Source organism: Corvus brachyrhynchos, unplaced genomic scaffold (assembly GCF_000691975.1).
Source record: "Corvus brachyrhynchos isolate BGI_N302 unplaced genomic scaffold, ASM69197v1 scaffold904, whole genome shotgun sequence".
Lineage (NCBI taxonomy): Eukaryota > Metazoa > Chordata > Aves > Passeriformes > Corvidae > Corvus > Corvus brachyrhynchos.
The window spans coordinates 702001-715580 of record NW_008237536.1 but is presented as its reverse complement, the minus strand read 5'-3'; the positions used below and the strand labels follow the sequence as shown (position 1 = coordinate 715580).

The 13580-nt window shown below is 59.5% G+C and overlaps 1 protein-coding gene across 1 annotated transcript in view; it reads left to right on the top strand.

The window, feature by feature from the left end:
* PIK3R5 (phosphoinositide-3-kinase regulatory subunit 5) overlaps positions 1-13580 on the top strand; it is a 26323-nt gene that overhangs the window by 4420 nt on the left and 8323 nt on the right. The window contains 9 exon segments of the mRNA XM_017731585.1: positions 5923-6023; positions 7295-7363; positions 8029-8167; positions 10545-10614; positions 11226-11400; positions 11903-11936; positions 11939-12007; positions 12461-12544; positions 13121-13575. Of these exon segments, the coding sequence (XP_017587074.1) occupies positions 5923-6023; positions 7295-7363; positions 8029-8167; positions 10545-10614; positions 11226-11400; positions 11903-11936; positions 11939-12007; positions 12461-12544; positions 13121-13575 (1196 nt within the window).

Here is a 13580-nt window from a genome sequence, read left to right as displayed (position 1 = left end):
GGTCCCACCTGCTGCCAAATCCCAGAGGAGTCCCTTTGCCATGCCCTCACGCACCGGAGCGATGCCACCTCCACGCTGTAGCATCACCTCAGGGCTTGGTTCGGGCAGTTCTGCCCAAGGTTCCTGTGTCCTTTTCTTCTTGCCCGCTCTGGGAAGCGGGCCCTGAAGTGTGACCCACATTCCTGGTTCCTGGAAGCGCGGCCTCGTGCTTGGCACGGTGACAGCGCGTGGCCAGAGGAGCCCCTGTGGCCAAGCAGGTCACTGTGTGCCCAGAGCTCACCTCTCCTGCAATTACCAGCAATCAGTTCCCGTGTCACTCACAGCTCTAATCCCAGCCCCTCAGCGCTGCTCTTTGGGGTGGGGAAGCCTTTAAACAACGACTTCATAATTTTTCTGGCTCATTAGCAAAGATTGGGGTGTGCAGGGCAGGGGTCGGGGCTGGGGGCTCTGCTGGGGGCAGCTGTGCTGAGTCCCAGTGAGTCCCATCCCATCCCCAGTGATTCCCTCTGGCTCCCAGGCCCCTTCCTGTGGCTCTCGTGGGCTTTGGCAGAGGGACCTGGCGTTCCTGGGAGAATTTCGGGTGTTTTGCACCTCAAAAGTCTCCCTTTCATCCAAAGGGTTTGTGCTGCCGCCAGGAATGTCCAGCGTGCCCTGGGTGGGTGTTGGTGGCTTTGCTGTGCCCCAGCCCAGGTGCTGCTGCTGGGGACCCCCAGGGACCCCCCCAGTGCCCTCCCCAGGGGCTGCCCCTCCTTTCCCCTGCTGGCTCTGAGGAGCTGCTCTCCCCATCGTGCCCCGTGCTGCCGGAGTGGGGAGTGTTTGGTGGCTGTGGTGACACGAGGGATGCAGGGAGAGCAGAGCACAGTGCCCACAGCCCAGAGCTGCCCCCTCCTGCCTTTCAAAACCAGAGCAGAGATGTTGCTGCATCCCCCCCAAGCTACAAGTGACAGTTTCATTATTGCTGTCCTGTGTCAGGCCCAGGCTGTTGTTTGTGGCAGGGCTGATCCTCACAAGTCAGTGAATCCTTTCATCGTGCTCTTGGCTGGGCTGGAACCTTCACCTTCCTCATTTTTCACTTCTATTTCCCAGTTTCTTTGCTTTCCCCTCCTCTTTTACCCTTTCCATGCACCAAGATAACACACACCACTCACAGCTTTTTAGGCTGAGACCTTGCTGAATTTTGTTCATTCTTAAATTATTTAAAGCTTTATTTGTCTGTGCTGACTTCACACGAGGTTGCTCCAGAGAAGGTGAGTAATCATTTCTGACGTGTTGCTCCCCCCTGCGTAAGGGATGAGGAGCTGAGGGCTATGAAGCCAGCAAGGAGGAGCTGTGAGGGTTTGGCCATCCCGGAATTACACCCTGGATGAGGCCCTGGCCAGCTCTGGGGGGTAAATAGAAAACCTTTCTGCAGAATTTATTGGAGGAACCAAATAAAAGCGAAGGAACCTCCTCAGGGCTGGCCTTGCTTTGAGCTGCAGGAGAGAGACTGTGGGCAAATTAGAGTGAGAAAAGCAAGAAAAATGTTTTATTTCTTGCTGGGGAGCAGAAAAACAAAAAGAGGAGTTTTTGGTGAAGGAGAGCCCTGGGCTTGGCTCTGTGGTGCTGGGGATGCCGTGCTGTGGAGTCAGAGGTGGGAGAGGGGCCTGAGGATCCTGGTGGATGGGAGCTGCTGGAGAGGCTGGAGGGCACCCAGTGCCTGGAATGTCCCAGGGGTGGAAGGAGATGCTGTGTGTCTCCCACAGGGATCAGAGAGGATGGAGGATGCTGGTGAGGAAGGGAGGTGAAGGACACAGGTGATCTGGAGGAGCAGCGGCCCATGGCCAGTCCCACCTGGGGCCCAGGGGTTGACTCTGCTCAGCTCTGGTGAAGAGAAGCTCAAGGTCCTGGCAGTCCTCTAAACACCCTCCCAGGGAAGGAGCAGGCTCTGGTGTGGGGCCCTTGTGGCTTAGTCACTGAGCAATGTCTGAAACTCTTCCCGGAATCCCAGCATATTCCGAGTTGGAAGGGACCCACCAGGACCAGCCAGTCCAGCTCCTCAGTGAATGGCTCCCACAGGGATTGAAGCACAGCCTGGATGGTTTTGGCTCCGACCAGCTGAGCTCAGGGTCCTGCAGCTCTGGGTGCACAACATGCACAAGGCTCCTGGTTACTAAATCTGGCAGATTTTACCCTTTCTGCTGATTTCTCCAGGCTTGTGCTGGGTTTTCCTGCTGGAATCTCTGCCCAGGCTGGGTGGAAGTGCCGGGAGGTGCCCTGTGCTGGACATCCCTACCCACCTTCCCTGTCTCATGGATTGCTGTGCTTCCCAAGGGATGCTGTGGCTGCCAGGCTTGGGCTGTCCCTGTCCTTGGGCACCCCCGGCCCCTCTGTGCCAACTGCCCCGAGCTGGCCCTTCCTCTGGGCAGTCCCTGGGAGGAACCACCTCCCTCTGTGAGGAAGTGGTGGCAGCAGGTCTGGGGGAGGTGGAAGCGGAGCCTTCTGCTTTCCACCCACCCTGGGCTGTGTCACTCTGACGGCACCAGGAGCCCGTGCGCGGCTCAGCGCCGTGGGCGAGGGCAGCTCAGGAGGTACCGTTTCTGCTCCAGTGCTGCTGGATTTCCGACTTGACAGCTGCCCGCTCTGAGGGGAAATGCCACCCCCTGAGGCCAGGAAGGAGCTGGTGTGGGAGGAGGAGGAGGAAGAAGGCATCTTGGGGCACTTCTCAGAAAAGAAATGGCAAAGCCTCATCCTTCCGAGGCCGCCCACGGGGCTGCTGTGCCCGGTCTTGGCATCTTTGGTGCTGATAACGATCGAAGCCGAGCCCAGGCTCCCTGTGCCCGGCACCCGCTGCCTGCTCAGGGCTTTGCTGTGTTCTGCTCCCACAGGGGGGTTTTCCTTTGGCTTGGCAGAGGCTTTGCTGGGGCTTTGCCCTCCCGAAGGAGGGGTTTCTGTGGGTCACTGTCATGCTGGGTTCAGTCGAGTCATTCTCTATGGGGTGCTGGGATAAGCCCAGCGTAGTCCTGCCTTTGCCCCAGCCCCACATGTCCCCCAGCTGGGGACAGGGTGTTCCCTGGGCTGCCTGTGCTGCTGGCAGATAAACCTGACTCGTTCTCTATCTTAAGGAAAAATAACTGGCGCTGGGTGGCTGCTTTGGTGGAGCACAGCCCGATGGATGAGCACTGAGGGCAGCAGCTCCTCAGTGTGGGGCTTCCACCGCCCTGCTGGGAGTCTCCTGGGCCTCTTGGGGCAAATTCCTTGGATTTAGGAACTAGAAAGGGAAGTTCTGTACAAGGTGCATCTCTAATGGTGATCTTGGCCCCTGCAGAGCCATGGACTGCTCTCCTCTCTGCTCCTCACAGCTCCCGGGGATCCCGCTGCCCACAGCCAGGCTCTCAGAGGTGAGAGAATCCTGGAATGTTTTGGGTTGGAGGGGACCTCAAAGCCCATCCATTCCCACCCCTGCCGTGGCAGGGACACCTCCCACTGTCCCAGGCTGCTCCAAGCCCCAGTGTCCAGCCTGGCCTTGGGCACTGCCAGGGATCCAGGGGCAGCCCCAGCTGCTCTGGGCACCCTGTGCCAGGGCCTGCCCACCCTCACAGGGAGGATTTTTTTCTCAATATCTCATCTAAATCTACCTTCCTTCAGCTTCCCCCTTGTCCTGTCACTCCATTCCCTGTCCCAAGTCCCTCTCCAGCTCTCCCAGAGCCCCTGGAGCCACTGGAAGGGGCTTGAAGATAAATCCTCCTCCCAGCTGGAGCAGGATGGGATTTTCAAGGACCGTGTGGGTCCAGCAGCTTCTTGATGGGGTCAGCAAAGCTCCCAGCAGCTCTGACCAGCTCCTGCTGGGCCAGTTCTTCCCTGAGTGCCTCCCAGGAGCGGGGGCTTTCCCTGGAGGATGCCACACTCTGGGGCAATATCGATTAATTTGATCAGTCTGCTGGAGTCCTCCCGTGGCTTTGTGCCATCGCGCTGTCATGTGGAAGTGGCTCACAGGAAAACTGGAGCTCCACAGAATTCCTGCATGGTCGTGGCTGCTCCTCTCTGACAAATACCCCAGGATCTTGGTGGATGGCAGCAGAGCAGAGTCAAATTAAGAATTGCATCTGTAATTACCAGCGAGTGCATCGGAGCCACTTGGAACCTCTCCAGGAGGATCTTTCTCTGCTGGAAAATGTTGATTCATTGAAAGTAAAAAGTCGTGTGGCAGCAGGGGGCTTTCCCTGCTGATTCAGCTGCAAGCCTGGCAGAAAGCCACGGCAAGTGTCCCACTGAGCAAATGCTTGTCCCTGCTGGGGGACCAGTGTGGCTTTGCAACCTCTGCCTCGGTTTTGCTTGTCTTGCCATTGGCCTTTCCCCCCGGGCCACGGCAGATCTCTCCAGCAGTTTAAATTCACCTTCCTTAGCACCTGGATGGGGTGTAAAGGTGTTTATGTGGCATTTCTGGGTGTTTGATGGATCTGTAGCCTCTGCAGCTGAAAGAACCTTTGAGGGAGAGGCAGAGAGCCCTGTGGGTTTGTGATGAATGTCCCCTGCCAACGAACACCCCTGCACTGGTGTTTGTGTCCTGTGCTGCTTTTAGGGTGAGTGAAACCCAGCTGGATTTATATTTTTCCTCTCTGATCTTTAGCCCCTCGTTTCTGCAGAGAGGAATGCTCTGTTTCTCTTGGCTTTGCCTTTGGGCTGAGACTGGCAGAGCCCCGGTGCCTCCTGAGCTGTGCCCTGGGTGTCTGCACTGCCTCCTCTGCTGCTGAAATGATCCGTGGCAGAGCAGGACCGGGAGCTGCCAGCGTGGACCTTTCCCGGATATTTGTGGGGCTGTTTGCTTGCAATTTCCCCGTAATTTTCCCCAGGGGCTGTGGCGGGGCCCGGGGCCCTGGGGAGGAGGAGGAGGAGGTGGAAGGGGAGAGGAGCTGCTGCTCCCTCCTCGGGCTGCGGATGCCGCGAGCTCTGCCTCTCCCCCGGGCTGCGGCGCTGGGCTGAAGGAGGCTCCTGGCAGCTTTCACACATCGGAGCGTTTCCTCCAGCACCAGCTGCGAGCTGGCCCCAAGTGCCAAGGAGAGCCATGGCCTCGGAAACACCTTGGCTGTTGTCACCGGCCGGGACCCTGCAGCCAGAGGCAGCTCTTTGGGGCAGGGGCACCCTCCGACCCTTGGCATGGCAGTGCCCCTCTCTCAGGGTAATGGTTTGGTGGGGTTTTGATAGATTTAATGAGAATGTGAGGGTGCTGAGAGATGGACTGAGCGCTGGGCAGGCCTGGCAGCGATGCTGGTGCTGCTGCCTTGGGGCATCTCCCGCTGTGAGGAGCTGGGTGTGATGCAGCCAGAGGGGGGTGGGTTCCTGCCTGGCAGGGAGCTGAATTTGGCAGGATTTGAGTGAGTTTGGAGCTGGGATAACATCTGGGGTTTGAGCTGGGGTTAGGGTAGGGGTCACATGGGTGGGTTCTGTGCTGGGGCAGGAGGAAGGGGGGGGTCTCACCCTGGCCAGGTGCACCCCTTTGGCCTCTGCCTGCTCCTGGCTCTTGGACATCGGGCATCTTGGACACTCACCTGGCACCTGGGCAGAGGCCTCCAGCCGGGTGTGTTGGGCTGAGAAGGGGAAGGTGCTCAGGTGCCCTGTGGTGCCACTGGGATAAACCGCGGTGTTCGGGGTTAGACCCGGCTCCAGGGAGGGTGTGGGGCTTGTCCTTCCGCCCTGATCTGATACCTGCAGTCACCACCTCCCCGTGACCCCTTCCCGGTGTTCAACCCCCTCTGACCTTCCTGAGCGGGGCTGGGGGTGCCCGCGGCTCTGTGAGTGCCCATTGCTCTGTGAGTGCCCACTGCTCTGTGAGTGCCCACAGCTCTGTGAGTGCCCGCGGCTCTGTGAGTGCCCACTGCTCTGTGAGTGACCACTGCTCTGTGAGTGACAACTGCTCTGTGAGTGACCGCGGCTCTGTCCCCACAGCCGGGCTGTGCCTGAACTGCTGGAGCCTGCAGGAGCTGGTGAGCCGGGATGCCGGTAACTACCTCATCCTGGTGGAGAAGATCCTGAGCAAGACCAAAGAGGTCAGTGGGGGCTGTTGGGGGCAGCTGCAGCCCCTGAGGCATCGGCAGCTCCGGGGCTTGCTCAGGATGGGCTTTGGCAACGCTGGGTGGGGGATTTTGGTTCATAAGATATTGCTGGGCCCAGCGCTTGGGGTCGGGTGGGGCTGGGTCAGCAGCTCCAGAGCTCTGGTGGGCGCAGGTCCCGTGATGAAAAGCCCGTATCCATTGTTTGGGCAGCCCTGCAGATCCCCAGGGATGGGTTTTGATCCCCCAAAGCGCTGCTCGGCCCTGTGCAAGGGCTGTGCAGATCCTTCAGCCTTCCTCAGCCCTCTCCTGGCTCCACAGCCGAGCAAATGGAAAATTTCTTGTTGTTTTTGGTGGAAACATCGCTGGGGCTCTGCCGGGTTTCCTGCGGGGCTGGGACGCTGGCGACCACGGGCAGGATCTGCACTGCACAGCAGCCTGGCAGGTGGCAGTGGGGTCACAGCGAGGGGACAAAGCAGAGCAGGGCCAATCAGATGGACCTGCCACGGTCCCATCGTGTGCCGGGGGAGCTCGAGGCATCACTGGTCAAGCAGGGTCATCCTGGGCTGCATCCAGGAGGGCCTTGGAGGAATCCCTTGCTGTGGCAGGAAATGGGGGTGTGTTTCCCAAATCCCCAGTGCTGGGATTCATGCGAGAGGGCAAATTCTGGCTTCCATTTCTTGGGAAAGAGGCTGTGGAGCTGAGAGCAGTCAAGGTTATTCATGTTTATATTCTTTTACTGGCTGGAACTGCTCTGGGTGCAGAGAGGGGTTTGGTACAGGAGGGTTTAGTAAAGTGAGGCTTTATTGCACTTTGGGCCGAGCTCAAAGGGGAGATCATCTGCAAGTGTCTCCTTGAGCCCTCAGAGAGAGCGTTCTGCTGGCTGTTCCCTGGAATAAAGGCTGGGATTCCATCCCCTGGATTCCACCGTGCTGCCCAGCTTCCCCAGCTGCCTGCAGCTCTGAGCCACTTCCATGGAATTTCAAGGATCAGGAGCATCAAAGGGTTGGGTGCTTGGCCAGAGCCAGGAGAAGACAGAGCAGGAGGTTGTGCTGCTCTGCCTGTCCCATGCTGGGGGTCAGGGGGGCTTTGGGGGCGGTTTTCCCGTGGAGGTGAGGGAATCTTTCCCGTGGAGATGAGGGAATCTCTCGGCCGTGTTGATGGGATGAGGGGGGCTGGGGGCTGGAGTCTCCCGGCACCTCCGGGGATATTTTGGGCGGTGCTCCTGGCCGGCAGCTCACCCCTGTGCCCTCGGGCTGTTCCCGCAGGTGCAGGAGAGGTGTGACTACGACCTGGTGACGCCCCTGGCCCTGCTTTTCTACTCCGCCGTGCTCTATGTAAGTGCTGAGGCTGCTGCACCGATCCCAGCCCGGGGCAGAACCAGAATCGGGGGGGGCTTTGGCTGGAACATCCCAGTCTGCTTTCATCAGTTCATCCCAGAAAGAAAGATTCCATAGGAACCCATAGGGATCAGGATCATTGCACAAGTTGAGAGACAAAGAAAATGAACTTCAGGGGTTTGAAGCTATTTTTTTAAGTCTGGGCTAATCAGAAAGGGAGACGGACAATGAAGGGGAATTTTTTTCATTGCCCTTTATAGTTGGGCAAAATACATGGGCAACGTGAATGGAAAGGAGCAGAGCCTTCCCAGGAAATACTTTTATTATTATTATTATTACCAGCACAATGCGTTGTTATCCTGAGGAAATCATTGCTGCCAGATCCCGCACAAGCGCAGGCTGTGTGCAACTCATCCGGACGCCTTGTGGGGCTGAAAAAGGAATTTCTGCTTGGGCTTGGGCACGTGAGCCGAGGTTGGGAAGGAGATCCTTGGAGCTGTGCCCAGCGGGGATCCTGTGGCCCTTCCGTGGGAGGAGATGGGGTGGCACAGGGGGACCTCTGCTTTGCTCCTCCTGCTGCCACTTCCAGCCTAAGCCCTGCAGTTCTCACACAGCACTCGGGGTCTTTGCTCCTCTCTGACCTCCTGTCCCTGTCCCTGCAGGCTCCTCACCTCCCACCCGGCTCTGAGCTGCTCCTGAAAGCTGCCAGGGTCTACCACAGCTTCCTGACCTGGCCCGTGCCCTACTGTGACACCTTCCGGGAGCTGCTCACCTTCATCAGCAACGAGCTGAAGGCACCAGGTGAGCGGCCCTGCCCTGCCCTGGGATCTGCAGGCACCCAAACCCAGCCCTGCCCCGGGGTCTGCAGGCACCCAAACCCGGCCCTGCCCCGGGGTCTGCAGGCACCCAAACACGGCCCTGCCCCAGGGTTTGCCAACCCCAAACCCAGCCCTGCCCCAGGGTTTGTCCCCCTGCTGCTCCAGTCTTGTTCTCCCCTTGCTTCCTGAATCCTGGGAGTACAGTGTCCATCCCAAACCTCAGCTTTTCCAGGGGGTCAGGAGCCTGCCCTCCATCCTCCCTCAGGATGGTGTTCCCGGGTGCTCCAGCACAGGGTGAGACCGGATTCCTCTGCAGGAGCAGGGCAGGATGGTGTTTGGTGGGTGCCCTGAGTGCACGGAGCATCCCGGGCCCTCCCAGCCTGATCAGAGGCAATTAGCCAGCCGGGTCAAGATTTCCTGGCTGGCTTTCAGCCTGGAGGGTCTTTTCCCCAGCAGAGCACGTGCTGGCTGCTCCCCCAGCCTGGCCTTTGTCTGAGGTGCTCAGTGGTGCAGTGGGGGGACAACAGTGGGGCCATTCATGGGCATCAGGGTGGCTGGAGCCTCCGAGCCTGCTCTTCCATGGAGATTTCCATGGGGCTGAGGGACTCCCTGGGTTGTTCTTTCCAGCCCAGATGCTCCTTGTGACCCAGCTCTGGGCACATCCAGGGGCAGCACCAGTGCTCCTCTTAATTAAGGACTCCTTGCAGATGTCCTGTGGTTCCCAATGGAACAGCTCTTCCAATTATTTCTCAAAGCCCTTTTTCGTAATCTCCCTGCCTTTTGGGGGCTTTTGAAGAGCTGTTATCACACAGAGCACATTGCAGCCCGTGTTTAATCCTGGGCAGGGCTTGGGAGGCCTGGGAGGGGGATGTGGCTGAGGCTGGGGGTGTTCCCCACCTCCTCAAGCTGGGAAGCTGCTTTGGGGAGCCCTGAAGGATGTGAAATGCAGGGTCTCTGTCAGGGCAGCGATCCCTGGGAGATGGGAGCTTGGAGATGGGATGGAAGGTGCTTTCAAAGGAACAAAAAGATGGGAACACCCCCACCTGTGCAGTGGGAGCTCTGGGCTGGCTGCTTCACCCCCAGCACAAATGGCCACGGCCACCACACAGCATCTGGCTGGGCTCCTGCTGTGTCCAGCTCAGAGCTGCAGGGCCACGGGGACTTGGGGACACTTGTGGGGCTCCCCAGCTCCCTCCTGGTCATTTGTTGCTGTGCCCCTGCTCAGGGCTGTGCTTCACACGCTCTGGAGAGCTCCGGTGCTGGCTGGGGGTTGCTGCACCCCGTTCTTGTGCCATGCCCCGTGCCCCAGGCTGTGTGAGAGGGGGCTTTGGTCCCAAAGCTTTTCCCCTCCCACAGCAGAGTGGATTTCCTCCTCCTGCCAAAGGCACCGTGTGGGAGGCGTTGGCTGCAGGGTTTGGGAATCCCTCTCCAGAACCAGTGAGGCTGTGTCCCTGCTGCTCAGCTGCCAGGACCTTCCAGGCTGTTCTAGGCTTGCTGCACGGCCCCCTGCCCTGCTGGGGGCTGAGGCCAAAGCTTTTTATTGGGATGAGGGTAAAGGTTGAGGGAGAATGAGCCGCTGTCAATATTTGCCTGGAGTGCCAAGGCTTTGATCTGCACGCAGGGGCTGTGCCTCTGCAGGAGGGGTCACTGCTGCCCTGACTCTGTGGGTCGGGGTGGGCCCCCATGGGTGCTGGGCCCCCTGAGGGTGCCGAGCTGGGTGGGATGTGGCTGCCTGCATGGATAAGGGGGCTGGATCCTGCTGATGCCATAAGGTTTTCCCAAGTTGTGGCCCTGCCCTGCTGGTTGGGGTGACAGGGCTCTGCTGTTGCCACCCAGCCCAGATCCATCTGATGTCAGCTGGTGTCCTGGGGACAGTCCCAGCGAGGCATCCAGGGCATGGCTGCCCACAGCAGCCTCCCTCCTGCTGGATCAGCCTGGGCCCCAGCCCTGCGGGAGGGGAGGTGGCAGTGCCCTGCAGGCCCTGTGTGACATCCAGGCTGTGTGGGGCTAAAGCAAGTGGGAGAAGCTGGTAAATGTCATCCATGGAATTCCCGTCCCACTCAAGCAGTGGGGCAGGAGGAACTGGGGCTGGAGCAGCTCTCCTGTCCCATCCTGTGCGTGATTTCCCATCACTCTGGGATTTTACCCTTCCCCTCCCGAGCTCCCCCGCTCCTGGACTGGCCCCCTCACTGGGTGGCTGTGCCTTGTCCCCACTCTTGGAGGACTCTTGGTGCTGCCATTCCCACTGCAGGCAAGGGCTCTGCCAGCTCAGGACTGCCCTGGGGGCAGAGCCAGCTCAGTGCTGCTGAGCTGAGCAGCCCTCGGGGACTCTGAGCCTCACTCCTCTGCTCTCTCCCCAGGGATCACTTTCCAGAGGCTGGTGAGGACAGAGCAGGGGCTGCCTGTGAAGAACTACCAGAGCTCCACGGTGTAAGTGTGGCCACGGGCATTGCTGGGGGCTCCCTGTGGCATCCCCACGGGCTGGCACTGCTGCAGCATGTCCCAGGGGCTGGGGAGGAGGGCTGGAAAGCCGGGCTGAGCTGTGGGAAGGGTGAGGAGAGCGGCTGGGGCATTTCCAGAGGCTTGGGATGGGGTCTGTGGGCTCCCTGTGCCAGTGACCCTGCAGGGCTGAGATGTGGGGAAGGCAAAGTCTCCTCCCCAGGGAGCTGCTGATCTCAGCACATGTTGGAGAACAGCTGGGAGATGCCATGATCCATGAATTTGGGAGCCACCACCCCGACAGGAGCCAGGAGCGAGTCCATCCCAGCCCCAGAGCAGCAAGGAGGGAAAGTCTTGCAGCTCTGAGCAGTCAGACTTTGCACCTCACTCGAGGGCTGAACCTTTCCCTGCCATCCTCATTTGTAAATAGGGAAATGAGGCTGGGAAACAGACCTGTGCCATCCTTAAAGCTCCTCCTCTGAGCTGCACCCTCAGGAGGGAGATGTTGCGGTGTCACTCGTGTCCAGTGAGGCCAAGTGGCTGCTGGGCTGGAGCCCTGCCTGGGCTCGGTGTCCTGGCCTGACTGGTGTCCCTGTCCCCAGGACGGTGCTGCTGCTGAAACGCTCGGAGGTGCAGAGCGAGTTCCTGTCCATCGCCGAGAAGCTGAGCTCCAGCGAGCCCCCCCAGCACTCCACGCTGGTGCTGCTCCTCGAGCACCTCTACCAGGCCAACTTCGGCACCCGCTGCGACCTGGACAGGCTGCACCCCCTCCTCAAGGTGGGCTGGGGCAGTGCCCACCCTGGGGTGCCACAGGAGCAGTTCAGGGCACTTGGTTGCTGGATTTTGTACCCAAAGCAGGGCTGGCTTGGCAAAGGAAAAGAGTTTTGATAATGCTTCTGGGAGGAAAAATAAACATCTTTCCCTTCTCAGGTTAAATCTGAGATCTGAGGTGTTTGGTGAAGTGTGTGCAGGGGGCTCACTCCCCTTTCACCCCGTCACTCCTTTCCCATCCTGAAGAGGAGAGAGGAAGGGCCCCCAGACTTGAAAATCAGCAAAAGTGTTTGTTTGACTAGAGAAACACTTGGGGCAGAGGCAAAAACTAATGAAGGAACCCCCTGGGGTGTTTTCAACAACATTTTGATTTTCTTTGGAAAAGTCTGGGGGGGCTTAAGGGGATGGGGGTAGTGGAGGGGAGAGAGTCACCCCGTTAGTGATGCTGCCCGTGTGCTGCCTCAGTGGAGGGACCCCCTGAATGTCTCCCCCTGGCTCTGCTCCGCAGTCCAAGCCCCTGGAGGAGCTCCTGGAGCTCTACGCCTGCCCGGGGGGCGCCTCCAGGCTGTGCGGCGCGACATCGCCGGGGCCGCCTCCTTTCCTGCCATCACAGGTGAGGATCCCCCCATCCTTCCCTTCCCCAGGGTTTGCTGCCAGCTCAGCCCCGCAGCAGCAGCAGTGGGGAGCGGTTTTGCAGTCACAGCCAAGGGCAACAGCTGCAATAAAAAAGCACCGCCCCAGGTCCGGGTCAGTAACCACACCGTGAGCCACAAAGGCTTTCAGTAAAACAGCAACAAAGCGAATTGTCCAGCCTTTGAACAACTTAGGGTGAGATGAGAGCGTTAGATCAGATGGTAGCTGTGGCATCTGGTGGCTCCTAAAGGTGTGAAGTGTCCCCTCCGCCCAACCGCACGTGTTTGGGGCTAAGGACAGCCCCATCGGAGCTCAGCATGGCCTGGGCTGCCCAAAACACGCAGGGGGTGGGTGGCACCTCCCAGGCCAGGAGAGCTGGCAGGGGTGGCACAGGGGGACTGCAAACCAACTCCTGTCCCTCCTCTCTCCCCAGGCGAGGCCCAGCCCCGCAAGCTCCACCCCATCCCCATCCCCCCCGCTCGCTGCTACACCTACAGCTGGGACCAGGACAACTTCGGTGAGTCGGGGGCCTCTGCTGAGCTCTCGGCTGGGCCCAGCAGTTTTGGAGAAGTAGAAGGTTCCCCTTGTGCTGAGCTGGTGTCTCCCTCTTCCCCATTCCTGGAAGAACCTTGTCTGCTCCTGGGTGGGCTCTGTGTTCGTTCCCTGCTGGCCCCAGCAAGCAGGAGCATAGCTCTGGCTCAGGCTTTGCAGTGAATTCCAGCCCTAAAAGGGAGCCAGGGTGGCTCAGTTTGGGGTTTGATCAGCCACAGGCTTGGCTTTGCTCCTGCCCTCTGGTTAAACCTGGATCAGACGTGCGGGTGTGGTGAAAGCTGGGGGGGAAGGAAGCAAAAGCCCAGCTGGAGTTTGCCTTTGGAGAACCCAACCAGAACCTCGGGGAGAGAAACACACCTTGCTTTGCATTGCACCTGAGCCTTTTGTGGAAACCTAAAAACATTGGGGAGGAGGTTTCCAGCTCCTTGTTTGACACCAGGAGGGAGGAGAGCTTTGGCCACAAGGAGTGGCGGTGGGGTCTGGGGTCACCACGTTTGCAGTGGCTCTGCTGGAGACACCTTCTCCCTCTGGTTGTTTTCAGACATCCTCAACGATGTCCTCAGCAAGGAGTGCAGCACTGCTGAGCCCCTGGCCTCGGAGAATGAGGAGGAGGATGAGGATGAGGAGGAGGATGTGGAGGATGTGGAGACCGACGGCGGCTCCCCCGAGCAGGACTCGCTGCTGGCCCCGCTCTGTGCCATCTCCAGTGACTCTGTGTACTCGGTGCTGTCCGAGGAGGGCTCCAGGCCCTCGCGGGTGTCCCTCTTCACCTCATCCAAGGACTCCATCTCGGAGCTGACCGTGGTCTCCAGGAAGTCCCTGAAGTCGTTTGTGTCCAGCCTGAAGGACTGCATGGACAGCGGCTACGCCGAGGACAGCGATGAGAGCTCCCTGGACACGGCGGGCAGGACGGAGCCGAAGGCGGACAAGGCCCCCAGGTGCCGGCAGTCGCTGACCAACAGGCTCTACAAACTGTTCAAGAGCAAGAGCCAGCTGGTGCT